The sequence below is a fragment of a genome, unplaced genomic scaffold (assembly GCF_019419815.1).
Source record: "Pyrus x bretschneideri cultivar Hongxiangsu unplaced genomic scaffold, Pyrus_bretschneideri_v1 Contig41, whole genome shotgun sequence".
Classification (NCBI taxonomy): Eukaryota; Viridiplantae; Streptophyta; class Magnoliopsida; order Rosales; family Rosaceae; genus Pyrus; species Pyrus x bretschneideri.
Genome location: NW_025999735.1, coordinates 3700313 through 3724953, shown reverse-complemented (window position 1 = coordinate 3724953; position 24641 = coordinate 3700313). Strand labels below are relative to the sequence as shown.

The following is a 24641-nucleotide window of genomic DNA, read 5'->3' as shown; positions in this document are numbered from 1 at the left end:
TTTCTTGTTTGATCGAATTCTAAAGTCTCTGTTCATACGACATTAAAGGGAAAATGAGAGGTACTAGCGAGTGGGTTGACATTGACGCAATTACTCTTCGTTGAAGTGTGGAAGTACAAACTCAGTCTAGATCATTGTCAATGATCATGATAACAAGAAGACGCCGTTTTACTAGTTTTTAGTAAATGACATTTATCTTCTTGCATGTCAATTTCAATAACCCTTTAATGAATTGTGTAAAATTAGTTAACGAAAATAAACAAGAAGACTAATTTGACCAGATTAAATATACAAGACCAAATTAAATGATAGGGTAAAATACATAAACCGTTTTGACATTTGAGCGTATGTTTTTCCTTGACACCTACGTATTAGTATGAAAAAAATGCTATACACGCAATAAAATCTTCACGGGCAGCGGTATGTCATCATAGCAGCGTATATTAGCCGAACCAGTATTCACACACAATCTGTTTCACCATAAGCTATACAAACCTCACTCTCAATGGCGCCTTCAGAGAAAATAACTCCGTTCACCAATAAGAGGTCGCCACGTTTCAGTACATAGTCATTCAGCACATAGGATACCCCTCGTCCTTACCTTTATTTCCGCGTACGATAGCGGAACTTACCTAATAAGGCGCGCAACACACACTCTCTCTCTCCCCTCTTCGTATTGGACGTCGCACTCTCACTTTACCACTCTCTCTCTAATTCTCTCTTTCTCTCTCCCCTTTCTCTCTCCTTCTCGAGCTCAACATCTCTCTCTCTCGGCCACAATACAAAGACGGAATTACAGAATTCACAGCTTGCTTGGTAAGGTTTGATCAAGTTTTATCGACGACTTTGGTTTCTGGTCGTGTTTTTTGATTTTCCTAGGAAAGAATATGCGTGAATTTTATTTATTTTGTTTTTCGACTGTTTTAAAGTTGTTTGTTTTTCGACTTTGATTTCTGGTCGTGTTCGTTTTAAAGTTGTTTGGTCCCATTGTTTTTCGAGGGATCGTCGTTGTCGTTCAGTTGTGGAATTCTGACATGGCCTCTTCCGCTTCCGGAGAAGCCCTCAATCCCTCCGTCTCCCTGAAACTCAAGCAGAAAGAGGTATTTTTTTTTTCTAATTTAATTTCATTTGTTTAATTTAACTAATTCGACTTTTGGGTTGCTTTTGTTTTTCTGGGTTGCTGTTAAATTTTGGATTTATACCTTCAATTGTGATGGGTTTTTACTCGCGGGTTTGATCGATTGCCTTGCAGTTATGGGTTTATCTAGAATTTACTTGGAGGCCCTGCAATTTATTTATTTTTTTCTCTTCAATTTTGTTAAAAAAACGTATTGATATGATTTTTCTTGGTTTTCTGGGTAATTTGATGGATTAATTCTTGGGTACACTAGTGGTTTCTGCGTTTGTTTCGGTTAAAAGGTCGTTTTCTGTTGGCATTGAACTTTTAACAACTTTCGAAATGTAAATATATTCACTTGTGGTTTGAAGAAAACTACTTCCGTAGTCTCCACCCGTTTGTCGTCTGTGGAATTGTACTATCGGACTTGTTATGATCACTGTTAGTGTTAGTCACAATGACCATCTGCAAAGTTGTAAGTTTTCAGTATGTTGTTGCGTGCTTGCTGCTATAGTCAACATTTGTATACCTCTGCGTTTTGTTCATTGGAAATGCTGGTGTTGGTTTGTCCTTTTATCGTTACCCTCACCATTCATATTATTGCAATGTACTGTATTGTTTTCAGTTTTTAGAACACCAAGTTTACATATGTAACAGAAACTGCAAAGAAAAAGAATTTCTTATGTGTATGTATTATAGTATTATAGTTGCAGTAGTTACCGGACAATTCAGCTACTTGAAGTACTTATTTCTCTCCCAGGGAGCTTGTTTCTCAACAAAGATCAATTAAGAATTTTTTATGATGGTATTGAAATTGACTTGGTTGGTAAGGGAAACAGTTAAGTTTTGAAGAATGAGATGGAAGAATAAATTAAGCTGTGTTATCTGCACTAACTTTACAGCAGATGATTATTGGTTCCCTATTCTTATGTCATATGTACCGTTGCATGGTTGTAAATTTATACTACTTTCTGTAGGGTGCTTTGGACAGTGATGCTAAGTACTCAGCTAGTGTAGTCGGATCAGAAGATGACACTGATCTCTTAAAGAGTTCAACATCAGGATCAACCAATGCAAATGTTGTCAAAACTTCCAATTGTTTTTCATCTAATGATGATGATATGAGCATGGACGATGAAGACAATGATGATGACGATGATGATAATGACTATGATTGTGATGACAACGATGGTTTTCTGTATGATGACGGTGATGATTGCATGACTCTGCAGTCTCAGTTTGATAATGTGGACTTGCCTCCTGGTGTCGAAGCAACTCTTCCCTGGTTGAATGATCCTTCACCGAGTGAGAAGCCATCCACTAAGACGCTGGCTATTTCAGATCTACCACCATGTAGTTCAACTGTTCCTTCTGAAGCAAGTTCAACTGTTCCTTTTGAGGCAAGTTCTAGTAAGGAACTGGCAGACGGCAATGATGACAGTATCATGCCAAAGTCTCAACAGTTTAAGAAATTTGATATGGTGGAAGATTTCTCGGATCACCACTTTAGCCGCATGGGATTTTCAGATGAGCAGGTGAGTTGAATTAGTTGAACTTGTGCTTCACACCTGCCCCCTCCCGAACAGTTATGTGTGAGCATGTGCATGTGTCCACATCTCTCTTTATGGATGTGCCCTGGTCTGGCTGTGTGACACAGGCTTGAGTGCACGCATAAACTCTGCATGCGCAAAATGTGGAGCGTGTATGTCTGTCTTTGTAAATATGGACTAATCTGTGTTTGTTTCTTGATAGGCACCCAGATATTGGGCAAAGCGAATTCAGGATGAATGGAAGATTTTGGAGAAGGACTTACCAGGTGAGTTCTACCGCTTTGTATAGGGATTCACTATGCTTGATTATACAAGTGTGATGAAATATTCTTGTGTTTGTAAGTTTTCTTTTAGTGCTACTGTTGTTTTCCCATTAGAAACTTCACCTATTTTTTGAAATCGGTTCCTTTCCCTTCTGGTCATGTCTTGGCATTAGTTTAGTAGGTTGGCTTATTTCTGTTTTTTCTTGCAGACACTATATTTGTCAGGGTTTATGAAGCAAGAATGGAACTTCTGAGGGGTGTCATTATAGGACCTCCGGGCACTCCCTACCATGACGGTCTTTTTGTCTTTGATTGTCTCTTCCCAACTAACTATCCTAAATCACCACCGGTGTGTATATGGTGCTATTGCATTGGTGTTTTATTGTATATTTTATCTTATTGTACATAATTTTGATTTTCTTTTGTCAGATGGTGTACTACTATTCAGGTGGTCTTCGATTGAATCCAAATTTGTACGAGTGTGGGAAAGTTTGTCTGAGTCTCCTAGGCACTTGGAGTGGCAAGCAAAATGAAAATTGGGTCGCAGGGCAATCAACAATGCTACAAGTTTTAGTCTCTATACAAGCTCTTATTTTGAATGCAGAGCCCTTCTTCAATGAACCTGGGCATGAGTCATCGTATGTTGGAGCAGAAGGGCAAAGGCAATCCAGAAAGTACAATGAGGATACCTTTATTCTATCTCTAAAAACGATGATTTATACACTAAGGAGGCCGCCTAAGGTATGATTATAGCAACCATCTCCGTTACAGTACACTGATCTTCTATTTATAATTAACATTTTACATTGTTCCTTGCTGGAGAGTTGATTTACTAGAATGAAGTAGATTGCCAGAACAGTAGGGAGTTTTCTTTCTCACATCTGTGCTTTGTGGGGTTGAAACAAGTAGCCTTGATGTATAAACACCGGTTCCGAGTCGAGTATTATTGTAGAATTTAGTTGTGCTAGGATGGTTTTTTCTGCTTGCTGTTGCTGTTAGAAAACTATGCTGTTATCTAACCCGCCATGTTCCAGAATGAATCTTAGAAGGGACAGAAGGTGGGATGTCAATTTGTTAGGAGGCCTAGGAATCTGTTATTCATCTTTTACTACATTTTCCAATAGCTTTTGATCTTTGGGAATACATTTTCTCTCCTTTTGGGCTATAATAGGTGTTCCAAGAGTCAAATATTGCTTTACTGTCTGGTCGCCAAATTTACAGATCTGGGGGTTACCTCCATTTGTAATCTTTTAGTGTGTTGATGGTTTCACTGCTTTGCTCCATGCTTTTTCAACGGGGATTTGGTGATTGCTTATTGACCCATAAATTAGGGTCTGAATTACGATTTAGTAACTTTGATGAGTATGCGGGTGTATTATTTGTGCCCTAGTGATTCAAATACTCTTTATAGTGGTTTTAGCAGCTTAGATAACGTGTTCTAATGATGGTTTTAGCAGCTTAGACGAAAAAAGTAAATAGGAAGTCAGTTTGTACGTTATCTTTTGTTTTGAAAGGCACTTTCTGTTTTGTATCTCAGGTTTGTAGCCTAGGTCGGTCACCTAATTAAGTGAGCTTTCTTGCAGTATTTTGAGGACTTTGTCTTGGGTCATTTTCGCGAACGTGCACACAATATTCTGGCAGCATGTAAAGCATATAGTGAGGGCACTCTGGTGGGGTCTGATATCACATCCCAGAATGCAGAAAAAGGTGGCTCCGCACAATTCAAGGCAAGTGTAGCTAAGATGATGAATACACTTGTTACACATTTCACCAGAAATGGATCAACCGACTGTGAGAAGTTTAGAGTTGAAGCCTCACATTTGACTAGCAGCTGACTTGATGGGATTGGAAGGTAATAAGAATTATAGATTGGCTTAGGAGAAACGAAATCTTTGGACCTGCGTATGGTATTTTCGTTTCCCATCTGCTTGCCGATACTGGTATTCTGGAATTGGTTAGTTCGTATTTTGGTCTATTTTATCTTTCGGGATTCTCGCTAGTACATATAAAGTATAGTAGGAAGACGTTGATGATGGATTCATGTTGAAGTGGACTTGGCTTATTGCTACATTGATCTAATTGTGAGTCACAATTTGTGACCTTGTTTATAGGCTTTTTTCAATTCTAGCCGAAACAATGTTTTATGTCAGTTGCCCACTACTGCTTGACTTGTTTTACTTTCTGATTCCTGGGTGTACACAATCAAGCGTGAATCTCTCGTAACATGATTTATCACGTGATGTGAGATACAGACAAACACGTAAATTTGGAGTAATAAACCAGGTCTATATAGTAGGTTCCTAGGCAACGTTTCCTGATCTATTCAGTCGTTATTTTGTACACCAACGAGGCATAAGGGATCCACAGATGAGCTCATTGATAATTTGAAATGCCTACCAAAATTCGATAAAAAAAAAACCAAAAACCCTACTAGATCTTGTGGAATGGATAACCATGAACTACAACTCACTAAAACCTGAAACTATTTGACTGTTAAATTAAATGGTAGTCATATTAGTATTTTGAAAAATTGTGTTTGTCTATTTTCTTCATTACAATTAATGTCTTAATGGTTTGGATTCTTTTATTTTGTATGAATAATTTACTAAGATATAGACAATTTGTTTTGTTAAAAAAAGTAACGAAATGAGCAACACAAAAATTATTCGATGGATCCCTTAATGGTTCCGTCTACGGTACCTATTAGAAAAAGTATCAGGACCATTTAATTCTCCTCCCGTACCATTTGGGTTCTTCACCAGAATTTGTGTCCATGATAATTGTTCGATAATTTATAAAAATAATGAGGTTTGTCATAAACCTAATTCATTTAAGATGTATTAATGAACCTTTGAACCGGTAATTACACAAATTTTACACAATTTCCCAGCAACCATGCAAGGCCGTGAGAGAGAAAGAAACCTTGTGAGTGTGGTGGTGTCCCTCAAAGTCAGGACTTTTAAAAAATTACTTTTTCCATATAGTTTTTTTTATTAATTTTATTAATTATGATAAAAATTGAAAATAAAAAATTATACTAATGCAACAATGCTTAACACATGACAAGTTATGAATGAATAGTGTGGTAGTTACACTCAACATGATCTAGTGGCAAGTCAAGCTCCACACAAGTTTTTCTCACCTCTCAGACCCAAATCCACCAAATTGAGTGAAAATGCTCTAAATGAACCATGAATTTTAAATCGAACTATCCTAACCAGATGCCAAATTTTCGAGTCTGATTTAGGAATTAATTTGACTCAAATTTGAACTGCATTGACGCATGTTATGTAATCAATACCCAAAAAAAAAAAAAAAAAAAACAAGGAATTGCAAAAGTCCAATAAAAAAAAGTAGAAAAATAAATAACAACTTCTATTCAATGAGAAATAAAATGTGCGGTAAAAAAAATATAAAATTGAAACTCTATTATCTAGATAATTACCCTAACCGAAAAAATGCTGGTTTAGGACCCATGCCCATGCAAAATATTTCTAGCGATGAACGGCTGTATATTAACCCCTTAAAATGCCGTCATTCTCTAATCTCTACTGTATATACATCCAAAACCCAGTGCATTTGCACCAATTAGTATCTTTCCTTGACTTCCAAGTTTTAGGAAACAAAACCTAGCAGCTGCTTTCCATTTATTTTGCCCCTTCTTGTTTTCATACAACCTGAACCTACAAACTGCAACAGCCGCGCTGTTCTTTCGAGCCTCGAGACGATTGAATCTTGAACGTACAAGCTTCATTACCATGGAGACTGCTAGCAGCCTGGGATTACCAGTCGGATGTCACTTCGAACCATCCGACAAAGAGCTTTTGCTTCACTTTCTTTACAACAAGGAGCACGGTCTACCGCTTTCTTGCAATGCCGTGATGGAGTGCGATCTTTATGGAAACGAAGAAACATGGAGGCAGTTGTTCGATCAAACTAGTGAAAGATGTCTCTACTTTTTCATCGTGTTAAAGAAGAAAGACGGAGAAAGGTTCACGGGTAGAGAGGACCTCATCTAGAGCGTTACATGGAGAATCCAAAGCGATAAGCCTATTAAGGTTTATAGGATTTGAGATTGGAAAGGAAAAGTATGAACGCAAAAGAGTAGAGAATTGGTGAGAATAATTTGTGATTGATTTACATGATTATTGGCATTATCACTGATTGTATATATATACATATTACATCAGTTGACTTTGTAAAGCCATAGAAGGCAAGTATTATAATACAGTACAACAGGGAAGACAGAGACTGAGTGAATCATGCAGTGCAGCAAATCACGTCCTAATGGCAGATTTGTCTGTTTGATTTGCTGGACCTGTAGTAATCTCTTTATACCCCCTCAAGAGAAACGGAAAAAGTGAAGATTGAGCTTGGAAATAAGGAAGGAGAATCATTCACGAGATAGTCCTTTGGTGAAGACATCGGCAATTTGATGTTGTGAAGGAATATGTCGAGTGGCAAGGAACCCGTGAGCAATTAACTCATGAACAAAATGGTAGTCAATTTCTATGTGTCGAGTGCGAGCATGGAAGACCAGATTTGCAGTCATTTGAAGAGAGGAGACATTATCAACATAAATGCATGGTGGAGTATAAAGAGGAAGACCAATCTCACGAAACAAATAGCAGAACCACCGTAGTTTAGCTGTTGTGGTGGCAAGAGCGCGATATTCAGCTTCAGAGCTTGAGCAAGACACTGTGGATTACTTTTTAGCAGTCTAAGTCAGAAGGTTTGTGCCAAGGAAAATACACGCACCACTAGTGGATCGACGATCATCAACAGAACTAGCCCAATCAGCATTTGAGAATTCATGAATAGAGAAGTCCGTTGAGGAACGGAAGAGGAGATCATGCGCAACGGTGTCCTTGATAATATAGCGATAAATGCGCTTGACTGGTTAAAGATGAGTAGTTTATGGATTGTGCATGTATTGACAAACTTGATTGTCAACATCAATAATGTTGAGGCGTGAGAAAGTAAGATATTGGAGCCCACCAACCATACTACAATATGTCTCTGGTTCAGAAATTGGATCACCATCATGTGTAGATAAGCGTGTAGATGAGAGGAATGGAGTGGGACTTGGCTTGCAAAGATTCATCTTAATTTTTTTTAACAAATCATAAGTATAATGAGACTGAGAGAGAGAGAGAGAGAGAGAGAGAGAGAAAGGTGACTGCCATTGTGGATGGCCTCCATGCCAAGAAAATAATTAAGATCCCCCAACTTCTGACTGGCAAAGGTGGCACATAATGTAACAATGAACTGATTAACAGCAGCATAATTCGAGCCTGTAACAATCAGATCATCAACATATACAAGCATATAGAGAATATGTGGAAGAGTGATAAATAAACAAAGATACATCTGGTTATGCAAAAAGGAGTTTAAGCATTGAAACCAAGCACTTAGAGCTTGTTTAAGACCATAGAGTGCTTAGTGAAGACGACAACATGCTTAGGGTGTTGGGAATCGACCAAACCAGGTGGTTGTTGTTAGTATTTAAGTGATTTTAGTTGAAATAAGTTTATGTTTTTACTTGTTTTAATCAGAGCCCTTGGATTACATTCCAAATGGATGCTTTAGATTAAGTTAGAGTAAGTGGTGTTGAGTAACACATGTAACTATCTCATAGGATAGATAACATGAAGGGCTGAGATTGTTTTCATTCTGTTAGAGGAGAAAGAAGGGTGATATTCCCTCCTCAGTGCAACGGTAATATTCGTTTTGCTATGTAAGAGCGAGAGTGAGCAATTTCAATGAAATGAGTGTAAGGCTTCCATCACCGTGAAGCTCTTTGAAATTATTCAATCATTCTTCCAGAAATCTTTCTTAGATCCATTGATTCACGGTACAAAAATCACATAATCTAACATGGCCTTAGAGCCAGGTAGCATCATCTGCAACTGGGCGTGAATCTGTGAAGAGCGCAGCGAAGAACTCGAACTGATCATCGAGCTTTGTTGCTAAAGGAAAATTCAGAGAAGAAATCTCAATGATCTTGAATCGAGTCTCATATGGCTGGGTCAAGTGGTGTTGATCTTCGAGCACCAGTATTCAATGGAGACAACTTCGATTTCTGGTAAATTCGGATGAAGACCATATTCCGATCTCATGAACTTTGGGATGTTGTCGAGAAGGGTTTCGCTACTCTAGCGAAGAAGGATGAAGAACTCACTGAAGCTGAGAGCAAGCTGATGAGGGAGAACATAGTCAAAGATGCAAAGGCATTTGGAATCATCCAAGGGGCGATTTTCGATCAGATCTTTCCGAGAATTGCCATCCAAGAGATTGCACACACAGCTTGGAATGTCCTAAAGCAAGAATTTGTGGCAGATAAATAGGTAGGAGCTGTGAAACTGCAAGGCTTATACCGTGATTTTGAATATACTAGAATGGGTGCAAATGAAGCTTTCTCTGCATATCTAGTTGGGCTAGTCGATTTGCTTAGTCAAATGAGGAGTTATGGTGAAGATATTAGCAATCAAAGAGTTGTTCAAAAGTTGCTGATAAGCTTACCTAGATCGTATGATAGTATTGCTTCTGTGATTGAAAATACTAAGGATCTAGACACTGTTGATGTTCAAGATGTTGTTGCTATTCTAAAGGGGTATGAACAAAGAATTGATAGGCATGATGAGATTCACACTGAGAAGGCATTTGTTAGTCTTAATATTGCTCCAAAACAAAATAAGTACAATGGGAATCAAGGGTTCAAACCACAGAAGATTTGGAAGTCAAAGTGGAAGAAAGGGGATAATGGAACAACAAATCAAGCTGGAAAAGCTGCAGGTACCTCTGAAGGAGCCAAGAATCCTTTTATACACTGTGATAAGCTACATTTTGGTGAATGTTGGTTCAAGGATAAGCCTATGTGCCATAATTGCCATACGTTGGGGCATATTGCAAAAGATTGCCGTGAAAAGAAGGAGAAGGCTAACCAACATGTAAACTTTGTTAATCAAGTCAATGACACTCTTATAATGTTTTATGTCTGCAATAATGCCACAGTGAAGAAATGTGAAGATGCATGGTATGTAGACAATGGATGTAGTAACCATATGACTGGAAGGGAGGATTTGTTGGTTGACATTGGTAGAACAATGACTGCTAAGGTTGAAATAGGCACTGGTCAGCTTAATGAAGTCATTGGAAAGGGAAATTTGGTAGTTGAAACCAAAATGGGGAGAAGATATATCAAGGAAGTGATGTGAGTTCCAGGTTTAAAAGAAAACTTGCTCAGTGTAGGGCAGATGATGGAACATGGTTACTTTCTGGTGTTTGGTGGTACAATTGCTACAATATATGATGATAGATCTATGTCCAACTTGGTAGCCAAAATACCAATGAAAGGAAACATGAGTTTTCCCTTGAAACTTAAACCTGAGATGTAGATTGCTCTAAAAGCTATTGTATGTCAGTCTTCTGCAATTTGGCATAGGAGGCTAAGACATTTGATGTAACGACTCGTCCCCAATTATTACGATTTTTATAATTTTTAAATGTGAATTTACGAAAATGCCCTTCGAGGCAAAGTGTTGACTTTTGTTGACTGCCGTGTTGTGTCACGTAAGATTCATTTTCTTAGCGTATCCTTGTAGAACTTGTCGCTATGGACGTGTGGGCACAAATGGAACGCAATTTGGAATTATAACGAAGGAGTTATTAACGTTTAAATTTGGGGGCATTTTAGTAAATTGGTTAATATCTAGAAAATTTCAGATTTTTGGAGCAAAATTTGGGATGCCACGTGTATGGCGTAGATTAAAAGGAACAAAGGATGGTCGGTGCAGATGGAGTATAAAGGAGAGACAGGAGGGAAGAACCGGACTAATCAGAAAAGGAAAGATGAGAGAAAGGAGGGAAACGAGGGAAGAGAGAAGGAAAGAATCGGCCAAACCCGGTTTCTCCACCTGACCTGCCAAGTTGACTTGCTCATATATCCTTCGTACGAACTTCACTTTGGGTGATCTTGGTGTACAAGGAAAGCCCTTGACGAGCCCTACATCTCTGTAGTGTTAGATTTCCAAATTTCTTACCCAAATTCACAAATCAAAGCCACAAACCCACGGGGGCATCCGGCGGTTTTAACCTTTTTTCGGTGACTCCGGCGAGTTTCACCGTCGATGATCACCACCAAAAGACTCATCTCAACCCCAGGAGCAAGGCCCAAGCTTTGGTGGAGGCATCGGAGTTCGTTTTGGTGGCGAATCAACAACTACTCAATTTTAAGGGTTTCCGGCGGGTTTTCATGAAATTGAGGCTTTTCCTAGGCAAGTTGGCCTTAGTCACAGGTACGAAAGTTGCTCCACTCACTGAGATCTTCATTTCTATGAAGTTTGAGAATTTTTAAAAATAGTTGAATTTTCAGGCAAGTTGGGACGGCCGACCACCAGCTACGATGGCGCGTGGGCCGAGATGTTCCCTGACCTTCCTAGGCTAAATTTGAGTACCCTGATTCCATTGGTGAAGTCCTATTGATGAATTTCCATCATTTGAACGTAGTTCCATTAAGGTCCGTTGCTTGATTATTATAGCAATCGACGATCCAACCATTGGATCGTCATCAAACTTTGATACGTTATAATACGTAATATTTGAGGATATTAGAAACTTACAGATCAGGACTCCGATGTGTGGATATTCCCAATTAGGACATGTAAGTTATATGTTATATTGATAAGAATTCTAACACATGATTTGATAATTGTTCTAGGCGGCAATCGTTCGTGACGCCTTGATATTTGTGCTAGGAAGTTATAGCGCGGACTCCAGGTGAGTGGGCTTTGGTTTTCTATATATATACGTATGTATAATTTACGTTTTTCCCAGAAATTATTTTAAATGAAATGTGATTGAAATGCCATGTCATACTTGCGTTATATTTAGTATATGCATTGGTGTAGTCATGTATAATGTTGCATGATGCTGTAGAGATTAGGTAAGTTACAGGTGAGTACATTATGATATTAGTGGTTGTGATGTACATGGTTATGCCTAGTTGCATTTGGTACTCATTATCCTGCACCCCGGTGTTAGTGCTCCGCTTGAGGTCAAGGTTAGCCTTCACGTGATCGTTCACCTCCCGCACTGTACGCTCACCTTAGATCTAAGGCAGGTGCCAGCCTATCGTACAGACCACATTAAGTGGTTCTGACTCGTAGGTGACTTGCGTTACTTCACACAGCCTTCACGTGATCGTAACACTTAAGCGTATTTATTTACACCCAGGCTGTCGTACAGACCACATTAGGTGGTTCCGTCTCGTGTGCAGGTTTAGAGCCGTACAGGTCACGTTAGGTGACTTCGGCTGGCATATCATTTTACATTAATTTATTTCACCTGGCTTACTTATTTCATTGCTGAGATATTTGACATGGCATATGCTTGGTTTTCAATACTCTTGAGCATGATTTCTATACACATATGTATTATTATTTTCTGGGAAATTATACGGGTTTTACGGTAAGGGGTTATAATGTTTTCAAAAACGTTTTTATTAAAAACTTTATTTTCAGGCCCACTCACCTTGTTTTTGCGCCCCTTCAGGTTTTAGCTGTTGAAAGTTCGTATCGACGAGGGTATATGGCAAATCTCAGTATATGTGGCTACCTTTGAGGGTATGATCCTTACCCACACTACTGTACTTTACTTATGCTCTAACATTGTGTATGAAACGGGCTCGTTCCCGCTCGCAGTGCACTCTAGTCTTTAGGCACTTTTAGGTTCAAATTTATTGACATTTTCCACATCACTGTACTTTATGGCTTCGTCACTTTCCAGGTGTCGGTTAACACAGCTCAATTTGGAGTCCTAATGGACATTTCGGGTCGGGGTGTGTCATTTGAATATGGGAAGTCTGAGGCAACTTAAAGACCAAGATATGGTAGTGGAAATGCCTGAGCTCAAGTTAGTAGATGAGATATGTGCAGGGTGTGCCTTTGGGAAGCATTGCAGAGATACATTTCCAAAGGAAGTATCATGGATGGCTTCTTTTCCTCTAGAGCTCATTCACTTAGATATCTGTGAGCCTATGCAAATCACTACTAAGGCTAGGAATAGGTATTTTCTTACCTTTATAAATTACTGCACTCGAATGTGTTGGATCTATTTCTTAAGAAATAAGTCTGAGGTGTTTAGCAAATTCAAGAAATTCAAGGCCACAGTTGAATTACAAAGTGGTTACAAATTGAAGAAGTTGAGAAGTGATAGAGGAGGGGAGTATACATCTATTGAATTCAGAGAGTTTTGTGAAGAAATGGGCATGGAAAAATAGTTAACAGTGGCCTACACACCACAGCAGAATGGTGTTGCTGAGAGGAAGAATAGAACCATAGTGGAAATGGCAAAGTGTATGATGGTTGAGAAGGGTGTTCCATTTGATTTCTTGGTAGAAGCTGTCAACACAACAGTGTACATCTTGAATAAGTATCCCACTAAGTCTCTTGATAAGAAGACCCCCTTTGAGGGATATAGTGAGAGGAAGCTAGGAATCAAACACTTAAAGATCTTTGGTTCTATATGTTATGCTCACATTCTAAGTCAACTTAGACAGAAGCTAGATGAAACCAGTACTAAATGCATTTTCTTGAGATATGGCATATGTGAGAAAGGTTATAGACTTTCTGACCTTGTCTCAAAGAAGATAATTGTGTCAAGGGATGTGATAGTTGATGAAAATGCTTGCTGGGATTGGAAATCTCAATCTGAGAAGACCATCAGTGTACCAATACCTGAAGTGGGAATGTGTGAACAAAAGGAAGAAGGGAGTTCAAGTGACAGATGTAATGTAAATGATGAATCAGCATCTAAAACTTGTGAAACAATTGAAAATGGCTCAAGATTGGTTCCAATGCAGAATAACATAGGTCCCCAAGACTATGATCACACTCCTTTGAAGTTCAAAAGCTTGACAGAAATATATGCAAAATGCAACTTGTGCATTGTTGAGCCTGAGAACTTTGAGGATGCAGCACAAGACGAGTCATGGCAGAAGGCAATGGAGGTAGAAATTGGCATGATAGAGAAGAACTTCACTTGGGAACTTGTTGATAGACCATTTGATAAACCAATAGTTGGTGTCAAGTGGATCTACAAAACAAAATTGAACCTAGATGGGTCTATATAGAAGAATAAGGCAAGGTTAGTTGCTAAAGGATACCCTCAAAAGCCTGGGGTCGATTTCAATGAGACATTTCCCTCCTATGGTAAGGCTTGACACTATTAGGACTCTAATTGGGCTTGCTGCACAGAAAAGATGGAAGCTGTTCCAACTTGATGTGAAATCTGCATTCTTCAATGGGGTTCTTAATGAAGAAGTATATGTAGACCAGCCACTTGGTTTTGTAATTAAAGGCAAGAAGGACAAGGTTTACAAGCTCAAGAAGGCCTTGTATGGTTTAAAACAGGCACCAAAGGCCTGGTACAAAGAGATTAACTCTTATTTCTACAATTCTGGTTTTCATAGAGGTCCAAGTGAGGTAACTCTTTACATCAAGGCAATTAAGGTAGGAATTCTCATTGTATCCTTGTATGTGGATGACATTATATACTCCGGAAGTTCAAGTGCATTGATGGATGATATTAAAGTAGAGATAATGAGAAAATATGAAATGTCTGATCTTGGTTTATTACATCATTTCTTGGGGCTTAGAGTGATTTAAGCAGAAGAATGCATTTTTCTGCATCAAAAGAAATATGCAAGAACCTTATTGGAGAAGTTCGGATTGAAGGATTGCAAACCTGTTGCAACTCCACTTGCAGCAAATGAAAAACTCAGCAAAGAAGATGGCTGATGAAAGTCTTTATAGCCAGATGGTTGGTAGCTTGTTATACCTAACAACCACAAGACCTGATATCATGTTTGCTACAAGTTTGCTAGCTCGATTCATGCATAATCCAACTAGAAAACACATGGGAACTGCAAAGAGGGTACTGAGACATATCCAAGGATCACTGGACTATGGGATTACATATGAGAAAGGCAAAGATGTTGTGCTTATGGGCTATTGTGATAGTGATTGTGCAGGGAGAGAGAATGACATGAAAATCACTTCTGGATATGCTTTTAGTTTTGGTTATGGAGCATTTTCTTGGGCTTCAATCAAACAAAGCAGTGTAACACTGTCCACTGCAGAGGCTAAGTATGTCGGTGCTGCAAAAGCAACTGCTCAAGCCATATGGTTAAGGTTTGTTCTCTTAGACTTTGAACAGGAACAAGTGGAGCCTACTCAAATCCTATGTGATAACACCTCTGCCATTGCAATTTCAAAGAATCCAGTAGCACACCACATGACAAGGAACATAAATAGAAGGTTCCATTTCATCACAGATGCACTGCAAAATGGTGAAGTTGACTTGATCTATTGCAGAACTGAGGAACAAGTTGCTGATATATTTACAAAAGCATTGGCAAGGGATCGATTTAAGTATTGAGGAAAGCTTTGGGAGTGATTTCAGCTAAATACTTAGAAGGGAGTGTTAGTATTTAATTGATTTTAGCTAAAATAAGTTTATGTTTTTACTTGTTTTAATCAGAGCCCTTGGATTACATTCCAAATGGATGCTCTAGATTAAGTTAGAGTAAGTGGTGTTGAGTGACACATGTAACTATCTCATAGGATAGATAACATGAATGGTTGAGATTGTTTTCATTCTGTTAGAGGAGAGAGAAGGGCGATATTCCCTCCTCAGTGCAACGGTAATATTCATTTTGCTATGTAAGAGAGAGAGTGAGCAATTTCAATGAAATGAGTGTGAGGCTTCCATCACTGTGAAGCTCTCTGAAATTATTCAATCCTTCTTCCAGAAATCTTTCTTAGATCCATTGAATCATTGTACAAAAATCACATAATTTAACAGTTGTTTCATATAGACCTCTTTAAGCAAGATTCCATTCAAGAAGGCATTACGAATATCGAATTGTTGTAAAGTCCAAGTTTTGCAAATCGCCAAGGCAAGGATTGTACGAATAGTCCCTGGTTAGACAACAAGACTAAAAGTTTCTTCGTAATCAAGACCTGCTTGTTGGTTGGAACACTTAGCGACAAGACGTGCTATGTGTCGATCAAAAGAACCATCCACTTTGCGTTTCACTCGAAAGTTCTTTGTCTACTTGATTTGCTGGGCCTGTAGTAATCTCTTTAACGTTAAACTTGATACTCAAGCAGCGACTGAGACTCATATCGGGTTTAGCGAAAATGATCCTACGTTCCGAAAGAGGGTTTGACTTCTAAGCTATGATGCATGGACACAGGTAACAACCAGTATATCCCGTATCTGACACGCAGGGATACGGATACGAATAGGATACGCTTGGATACGAGCCCGATACGTATCGGAATGAAGGGATATGTTGTTTATTGATGAGATACGCGTATCAAACTGTCGAGATACACATATCACACTTTTCGGATACGTTTCCAACTAACTCAGAGGATAATCAGAAGAAAAAAAAAATCAAAAAATCCGCACAGAATCGTGATTGATTCCAATTAGCTAAACTGAAACGATTGTTTGGCTAAAACCCAAAACGATTTTGGGTATAAAATAATGATTTACCTATTTTTCTTCACTCGAACCTTAGAAATCAGACTTGTCGTCTGCAACTGCTCCATCGTCTCCGTCTAACTGCTTCGTCGTCTTCGTCCAACTGCTTCGTCGTCTCCATTGTCTCCGTCTGCAACTGCTAGTTAGAGCTTTCGACTTCATTTTCACTTTGTTAATTTTGAAGCTCAATCTGATTCCCAGAAGCAGAACCCATCTCTGCAACTGAAAGGAAAGCCTATTTTTCTGTTTTTAATTTCGAAGCTAAAAGGCCTTTTGCTTTGACTGATTCAATGACCTTTAGCTTATCTGTTATATAGATTGGAAAAGCCAAAAGCCCCTTTTGCTTTTTGTATATAATATTATTATTGTATTTTATATATTATATTATAATATACTATTGTGCTTTCATGATATTTAGCTCACTGGTCTAGATATTATTGTGCTTTCATGATTTTAGCTTAATCTGTTATGTAAATTTGGAATACAGTGTTCTAGATATTTAGATTATAATATTTTATGTATATGCTTTCATGATGCATTTTTTATTTCTTAAGTTAAAATAAATTTTTCATGTATTAGTCTTTGTCTATACGATTATACGATGAATTGACTTTTATTGTTTATATGTTTGTTAATTTAGGAAAATGAATCACCCTGATATTCATGTGAATGATAATGCTAATCTGGATGAGATTGTTGAAAATTATAATGCTCTGCTGTGCAAGTATGTCAAAAAGCTCGAAAAAGTGGGAAATAGAGGAGGAGGAAATACTAAATTTGAGTGCAATTATTGTCAAAAAAACTTATAAAGGATCCTACTCTAGGGTCAAGTTTCATTTGTTAAAAATGTCTAGAAATGGGATCGCGCCTTGCAACAAGGTTACTGATGAAACTCTTGCGGAAATGAATAAGTTAGTTCGAGAGTGTGAATACAAGTTGAAGAGTTCTGCTCCTAAACATGTTTCGTTGCTCAATACTGGTTCATTCTGTTATGATCTACCTGAAGCAAATCTTGATCCAAAGAAGAGAAAGGGAACAAGTGGGCCTCTCAGTAAAGCTTTTAACAAGGAGGCTCGAGATCAATGTGATGCCGAAGTTGCAAGGATGTTTTATACAGGTGGCTTATCATTTAACCTTGCAAGAAATCCGCACTATCGGAACTCATATGTTCGTGCTTCTACACTTCCAGGGTATGTTCCACTAGGTTACAACGCACTGAGAACTACTCTTCTGCAACAAGAGAAGAGTCACATTAAGCGGTGCCTCCAACCAATCAAGCGCACATGGAGCACTAAAGGTGTAAGTGTTTGCAGTGATGGGTGGACAGATGCTCAAAGGAGACCACTTATTAATATTATGGCAACTTGTGAAAGTGGGCCAATGTTCTTGAGAGCAATTAATTGTGAAGGTGAATACAAAGACAAGCATTGTATTGCCAACTTTCTTACAGAAGCTATTAAAGAAATTGGTCATGAAAATGTTGTTCAAGTGATCACTGATAATGCCCCTGTTTGTAAAGCTGTTGGGTTACTTATTGAGGCCCACTATCCCCATATCTTTTGGACACTCTTTGTTGTTCACACTCTTAATCTTGCTTTGAAGAGTATATGTACTCCGAAACAAACAGAAGTTTCCTATGATGACTGCAATTGGATTTCAACTATTGCTAGTGATGCTTGGTCCATAATTTTTTTTATTATGAACCATAGCATGAGATTGTCCATGTTTAATGAACATTGCAAACTAAAGTTACTTTCCATTGCCGAAACAAGGTTTGTTTTCTCCACTTTTTTTTTCTTTTTTCCTTATTTAATTATAAGTTGTCCTAATTTTTAAATTTTTCAGATTTGCTTCCACACTTGTGATGCTTAGAAGATTTAAGGAAATAAAGGAAGGTTTACAACAAATGGTGATTAGCCCAAATTGGGCTTTGTACAAAGAAGATGATTTGGTTAAAGCAATGATAGTGAAACAAAAGATATTGGATGAGGATTTTTGGGAGAAGATTATATTCTTTTCTTTGCAGCTCCAATATATGAGGTTATTAGAATGGCTGACACAGATAAACCTTGTCTTCACTTGGTGTATGAGTGGTGGGATGCTATGATTGAAAAGGTGAAAGCTGCTATATACAGGAATGAGCGCAAGGCATTACATGACAAAAGCAGCTTTTTTGATGCGGTGTATCGCATTTTATTGGAGCGATGGACTAAAAGTAGCACACCACTTCATTGTTTGGCACATTCATTAAATCCAAGGTAATGATTTTGCTAACTTACTTATAAATTCTTCTAGATTAATTTTTAGCTTTATGAGTACATTTTTAAACTTTTATTTCTTTTATTTTAGGTATTATAGTTCAGAATGGCTCCAAGAAGACCCTAGTCGTCTTGCTCCACACCGAGATGTTGAACTTACAATTGAAAGGAAAAAGTGCTTTGAGAGATACTTTTCCAATGAGGAAATTAGAAGAAATATCAATGTGGAGTATGCCTCTTTCTCTATGTGCTTGAATGACTTTGGAGCTATTGATTCTATGAATGATAGATTTCATTTGGAACCAGTGATGTGGTGGATTGTCCATGGAGCTTCTACACCTAGTCTCCAATCCATAGCATTGAAGCTACTTGGACAACCTTGTTCCTCCTCTTGTTGTGAAAGAAATTGGAGCACTTATAGTTTTATTCACTCTTTAAGAAGGAACAAGATTACACCACAAAGAGCTGAGGATTTGGTATTTGTGCATAATAATCTTCGTCTTTTATCAAGGAATAGCTCAACCTACAAGGAAGGTATTACTCAATTGTGGGATGTTGGAGGAGATGGCTTTGAAAACTTGGGTGAAGAAAGTGTCGGGATGCTTGAAATAGCTAACCTTTCACTTGATGAACCGTCATTGGAGACTACTTTAGTTACTGGAGGAGACATCATGAATGTGGAAGTTGAATGAGACTTCGCTTTTTTTAATTTTCGTTTGGATGTTCATTTTAATTTTTCAAGTTTGAAGACTAATTGCTTGTTGGATGGACTATCTTTCTAATTGTTTGGAGTTTATTGAAATAAATTTAAACTTGAGTAATAAATTTGAATGTTTATTTTATAATATTTTAGATATATTTATTTATTTATATATATTTTTAATTGCCGTATCCTTGACGTATCGTGTCTTCATTTTTAGAAATTTGACTTGTCCCTGTGTCGTATCGTGTCGTATCCCCGTATTCGTGTCCATGTCCATGCATCCTAGCTTCTAAGGCAAAGGGAGATTGGGTTATGCATGAGTTTCGACTTGACAAGCGCTTTCTGGACAAGAATAACAAAGTAATTAAGTAATATTAAATACATGCTTAATTTTCAGTCTTAAATATACTATATGATTTCTTGTAGTCTTACTTATTTCTTCTTGATTTAATTCCCAGACTTATCCTTCTTGTGCATTGTCATTGTTTATCTTCTTTTTGTTTTTAAAAATCCTTGTCATGCATGTTCAACATTGAGTGATTTGGTTTTGCTGTGGCTATCTTCGATAAATTTGGGTTCCATCTTTCGTCTTAATTAGTTTCTGTTTTAACAGGGTTTATTTATTTTTAATACTACTTATGAACGCTGTACGTAATTTTTTTATCAGGGTTTTCATGAATTAGAATCACCGTTGAATAACTTTGTTCTTCTTCGCATGAATTAATATATACATATATATACACACATATACATAGACCACTTAGCAATCTTGGTTCTTAAAACTTATTTGTTAATTAAAAATCCAAGAGGCTATCCGCCTCTTAGAAAGATTTCAACTATTGCTAACTATAACTGCTAAATATCCTTAGATCCAAAGTTCAAAAGAATAATTTACGATCTAAATTCTTCATATTTATAATCTTAATGAATCAAGTTATCTTTCAAAAAGTTTCTCAACTGAATATTGATTAATTTATTTGTATTTTCTCCATAACCAGTGGATTAAGAACTATTTCAATCATTCTTTGGGTGGCAATGAGGGGGATTAATTGTGGGGGATCGATTCAAATGCTTTATTATATGTTGATTAAAGTAAAAAACAGTTCCCTAATCTTGTACGTGCGTTTCATGTTTGCAGGCAAACTATGTTCTTTGTCGTGTAATAAATAAACAAAAGTTACAACCATGGAGGCAGCCGAGACTGATCAGAGGGAATGTCAACCAGGAGATCAAATCCAATATTGTCAGTGAAGTACTATACCATGAGGAGCAGAACGATGGTGAGGAGGAGGTGGATGGTAGCAGTGAAATCTTAAAGCTTTTAGACCAAGACTAGGGCACTAATGATCAGCAGAACTATGGTATTTACAATTTCAAGCGACTAAAGTTGAAAATTTTGTGAAACAGAACACGTCATTTTTGTTAATTATTTTTCAGCGGGAATTGGCCTAGTACCCCTGCTTGTTTTACCTTTTTTTATTTATTTATTTAATTTTCTTTTAATATTATTAGTTGGGAGAGAGTTGGTGCCTCGCATATGATTGTTGACAAAGAGCTAATCTCGCCTTATCCTTCTCTGAAAAAAAATTAACTGAATGAGATAAGCACAATTGAATTATATATGTGAACATATTTCAAGAGTATTTTAGTCAAAGAATTTGAATTACTAGCTACCACCTATTTCTCTCGAATATTTTTAAAATTCCAGGTAGGAAAAAAAAAAAAAAAAAAAAAGATAGAGAGTAGCCGGAAACTGGGGGGATAAAACCCAATTTCTAGGACCGAAATGTTCTTCAAAAAGTCATAAAGCGCCTGACATATGACTCTTTATGCCAACTTTTGTAACTGATACCACTATTTTTCTCTTTGATTTTAAAAGTTAATAAATCAATTTGGAAAAAAATAATAATAAAAAAGGGGTTAGGGATTAAAACCATAAAACGCCACCAAAATGTACAAACCTCAATGCCAAACACAATGTTTATTTTTGTTTTCGTTACGACATCAACATTATTGGACCATCTTGTTCCCATTTGTGAAAACAAAGAAAACTAATGCAACAGAGTCTGGTACACGCTTTGCGTCTATCTGTCCCCTCATTTGATGTGTAATATTAAGAAAGAAATACCGACAAAGAAGCATACAACTCACTGCACCAAAGTCTCTCTCCATTTTTTTAGGCTGAAGCAAACCTATCAAACCACATGAGAAATGCAAGAGCAGCATCTCTTGCCTTCTCTGGTGGGGGAGTTGTTGGGATCAGTGTCTCGTACTCAACTTGCCATTTTGCAATGCACATCTCTTCGTCTTTTCCTTTTTCTTGGGCAGGAAGGAATGAGAAGGTGACAATGTATGGATCGTACATTTTCTGCAGTTCACCTCCGATGACGCAGTAGGTCACAGACCAACCGTTCTCTACCTTCTCTATCTTCTCCACTGATTCCTTTACATAGTTGCGCACAGCTACATGTTTAAGACATGAATATTACCGTAAGTTATTGCTGTGGTCTCACACATGAATCGTAAAAGTGTTTTATGACAACAGAAAATGTTTTTTTATTACGTTGAACAGAAAAACTTAATAGCACTTATGGATCTTAAATTAAATTGAAAACATGTGTTGTGTTATTCTTCACATGAAGCACTTTCAAGTTCTTTCGTATGGAACCCATCCAAGTTCTTTGTCACCAAGCACTTGAATTTTTAACAAAATTTTCTACAAGTTATAATAACAGAACTTTTAGCAAAATAACTTATGAGCAGAACTGTTTCTTATTAAATCATAAACGAGCCCTAACTCGCTAATAGGTTATCAATATAATATTTACATGCTATTCAAGTTATTTACTTTAGTGACGATAGCCAGCTCTACCGTATATCATCCATATTTTTCTCTTTTCTTATCAATAAAACAGGAGATTCGACCTTTAAACCTCTTCGAACATTGGGAAAGAAGAGAAGAGAGGCTAGAGAGGTACCAGAACCGAGTTTGAAGAGTATGAAACTTCCCGGGTGACCGTCGCCTTCAGGGCGTGTTTACGTGTCCGTAATTGGAATCAAAAGTCGGAGTGTGATTTCAATTATGAGTTATTCTTGTGTTTACTAAAATTTGAAGGAATCAAAATGGGTGGGGTCCACTCGAAAGATAGGAATTGAATTCCGAATTTTGGAGGAATTGAACTCCTGAGTAGGAGGTGTCATTTGAGTTCCGGGACAAAGGGGGAATCCGGAATACAAGTTTCTACCCATTATAACACCATCTAATTCCTGAAAAACTCCAAATCTGCCACTCAAATCAACAAGCCCAGACCTCTCTGCCTGCCTCCCTTTCACCTCCCTGTGCCTAGGGAACCAATCTCAAGAATCCTAGGGTGTCTTCAGATATCGTAGTGAGCTAGTTGTTCTTTGGTTGTGGCATCGTGGTTGTGTGGGGATGGAGGTGCGACGCGCAAGACAGATCAATGGATGCAAAGGAAATGATGATGAAGGATCCACAGAAAATAAAATGGAGGAGGAGGGAGAGAGTGGTGGCGGTAGTCGCTGGTGAGGACTGGCGAAGGATACTGGGGAGAAGAGAAATGACTTTAAAAATTAAGTTTCAAAAGGTAGAAAACTTGGGCTGCTGGCTTGGGAAGTTATGGGGTGGGTATAAAAAAATTAGGTTTGAAAGGGTCAAAATAAAAATGTTAAAAAATTAGTTTATAAAGAGATAGAAAATTCAATCATTTATGGGTTAAGATTGTATGAAAATTAAATTATACTAATTATCACATAAAATAATTCATTTAGACCAAGGGCAGTTTAGTAATCAAATGATTTTGATTCCAATTCAGAAGTGAATTGGTAAACAACTTATATGAAACCAACATCATTCCTATTCTGTTTTTTGACAATTTAGTAAACACATTTCATAGGTATCTAATTTTGATTCCTTCCCAATTCAATTCCACATCAATTCAATTCCTCCTCAATTCAATTCCCCCTATTTTAATTATGTATTAGTAAACGAACCCTCAATGTATTCAGCACTTGTAAGCATTTCAGGGTTTATTTTGCTAATGATCTCATTGTCTCTGTACATTTCCCATGCTTTCTCTGCAGGGATATTGAGTTTTACCTCTCCTTCCATGCTTATCATCTCCTCTTCCTCTCTCTCTCTCTCTCTCTCTCTCTCTCTCTCTCTCTCTGTCTCTGTCTCTGTGAAGTGTGAAACATGCATACTCGCAACACACATCCGATACTTATATGTACACACATCTATATAATACAAATGAATTTGAAGTGTAATATTTATGTCCAATATCTATAAAGGAATATGCTCGGGAGACCATATTTTTGCAAATACCACATCTTTGATGTATTATCTCATTTGGCAAGTGATGTGTACATACCATGTCAATTAAGAAATTTATCTGATTAAATGTTGATTGTATGAATTATTTGTCACATAAAATGGTACACAAATACAATATACATATGTGATCTCTAGCATTACTCATCTATAAAATACAACTTAGGGGGAATCCACAGGAGTTAATTCAGCCATTAAAAGTTGATGCCAGTCTCTCAAATCACACATTAACATGCATATATATACTTTCAAAGGGCAAGATAATTCATAGATGAGAGGTCCACTAGGTTAGCTCCTATAAAAAGTAGACGCCAGTCTCTCTATATCTTCGTATGTAATGTAATATTTGATGTCATATGCTTTGTGACTTGGTAAATAAAACAAGATTCGTTAATTTACTAATGGAGCGACAATATGCTCCCACACTAATGCTAATGTTCAACTAATTAATGGTTTGACGTCCTCGTTCCAGAGATTAAAATATTGTTTCGTTGTGCGGCTTGGTTATGAGAGATTTTTTCATGTGACTAGAACATGAGTCGGTACATCATATGTCAAAATGTATGTGGAGAGAATTTCTTTTACAAGTGTTTCTCCATTTTTATTATGACACGTGGTGTACTGGCCCGTATTCTTAGTACACTAAAAAACTCTTCTTGGTTAGGCCTCGAGTAGACTTGGAATCAGTGTTCTAAAAAACGTCCTAGGTGGCGCCTAGACGTTGGGCGTAGGTGTGCCGATCCGATTAGGTCCAAATCGTTAAGAAAAATCAGGGAGCTGTTAGGCGTCCGCCTAGGCGCTCTTAGGCGGCCTGAGCGGTCTAGGCGGCAGTCTAGAAGGAGTGAAAT

General features: G+C 37.6%; 2 protein-coding genes across 5 annotated transcripts; one reads left to right on the top strand and one right to left on the bottom strand.

The window, feature by feature from the left end:
• Nucleotides 1-659: 659 nt before the first annotated feature.
• Nucleotides 660-5079, top strand: LOC103948537 (probable ubiquitin-conjugating enzyme E2 25). Of its 4 annotated transcripts, none has more exons than XM_048566450.1 (7): nt 660-816; nt 1020-1100; nt 2095-2652; nt 2870-2933; nt 3140-3279; nt 3360-3671; nt 4514-5079. In XM_048566450.1, exons 2-7 carry the CDS (start codon nt 1035-1037, stop codon nt 4763-4765), a joined length of 1392 nt encoding a protein of 463 aa, XP_048422407.1. In that variant the 5' UTR covers nt 660-816; nt 1020-1034; the 3' UTR covers nt 4766-5079. The 4 variants fall into 4 exon arrangements, with proteins under 4 accessions (XP_048422407.1, XP_009357861.2, XP_048422408.1 ...); XM_009359586.3 differs by having other exon boundaries at nt 678-816; nt 975-1100; XM_048566451.1 differs by having other exon boundaries at nt 685-816; nt 1000-1100.
• Nucleotides 5080-21083: 16004 nt separating this feature from the next.
• Nucleotides 21084-23609, bottom strand: LOC103948536. The gene is made up of 3 exons (XM_048566303.1): nt 23454-23609; nt 22421-22465; nt 21084-21905 (listed from the first exon to the last, which is right to left on the bottom strand). The coding sequence occupies exons 1-3, from the start codon at nt 23578-23580 to the stop codon at nt 21619-21621; spliced, it is 459 nt and encodes a 152-aa protein (XP_048422260.1). The 5' UTR covers nt 23581-23609; the 3' UTR covers nt 21084-21618.
• Between the last annotated feature and the right edge of the window lie 1032 nt (nt 23610-24641).

Excerpts from the sequence above, each read along its gene's own strand:
- LOC103948537 (XM_048566450.1), top strand. The coding sequence starts at position 1,035 with ATGGCCTCTTCCGCTTCCGGAGAAGCCCTCAATCCCTCCGTCTCCCTG. Across the intron at positions 2,653-2,869 it reads TGGGATTTTCAGATGAGCAG|GCACCCAGATATTGGGCAAA; the intron begins GTGAGTTGAATT and ends GTTTCTTGATAG. Across the intron at positions 2,934-3,139 it reads TTTGGAGAAGGACTTACCAG|ACACTATATTTGTCAGGGTT; the intron begins GTGAGTTCTACC and ends TTTTTCTTGCAG.
- LOC103948536 (XM_048566303.1), bottom strand. The coding sequence starts at position 23,580 with ATGATAAGCATGGAAGGAGAGGTAAAACTCAATATCCCTGCAGAGAAA. Across the intron at positions 22,466-23,453 it reads AAGTGCTGAATACATTGAGG|GCGACGGTCACCCGGGAAGT; the intron begins GTTCGTTTACTA and ends CACGCCCTGAAG. Across the intron at positions 21,906-22,420 it reads ACTCTTCAAACTCGGTTCTG|CTGTGCGCAACTATGTAAAG; the intron begins GTACCTCTCTAG and ends TTAAACATGTAG.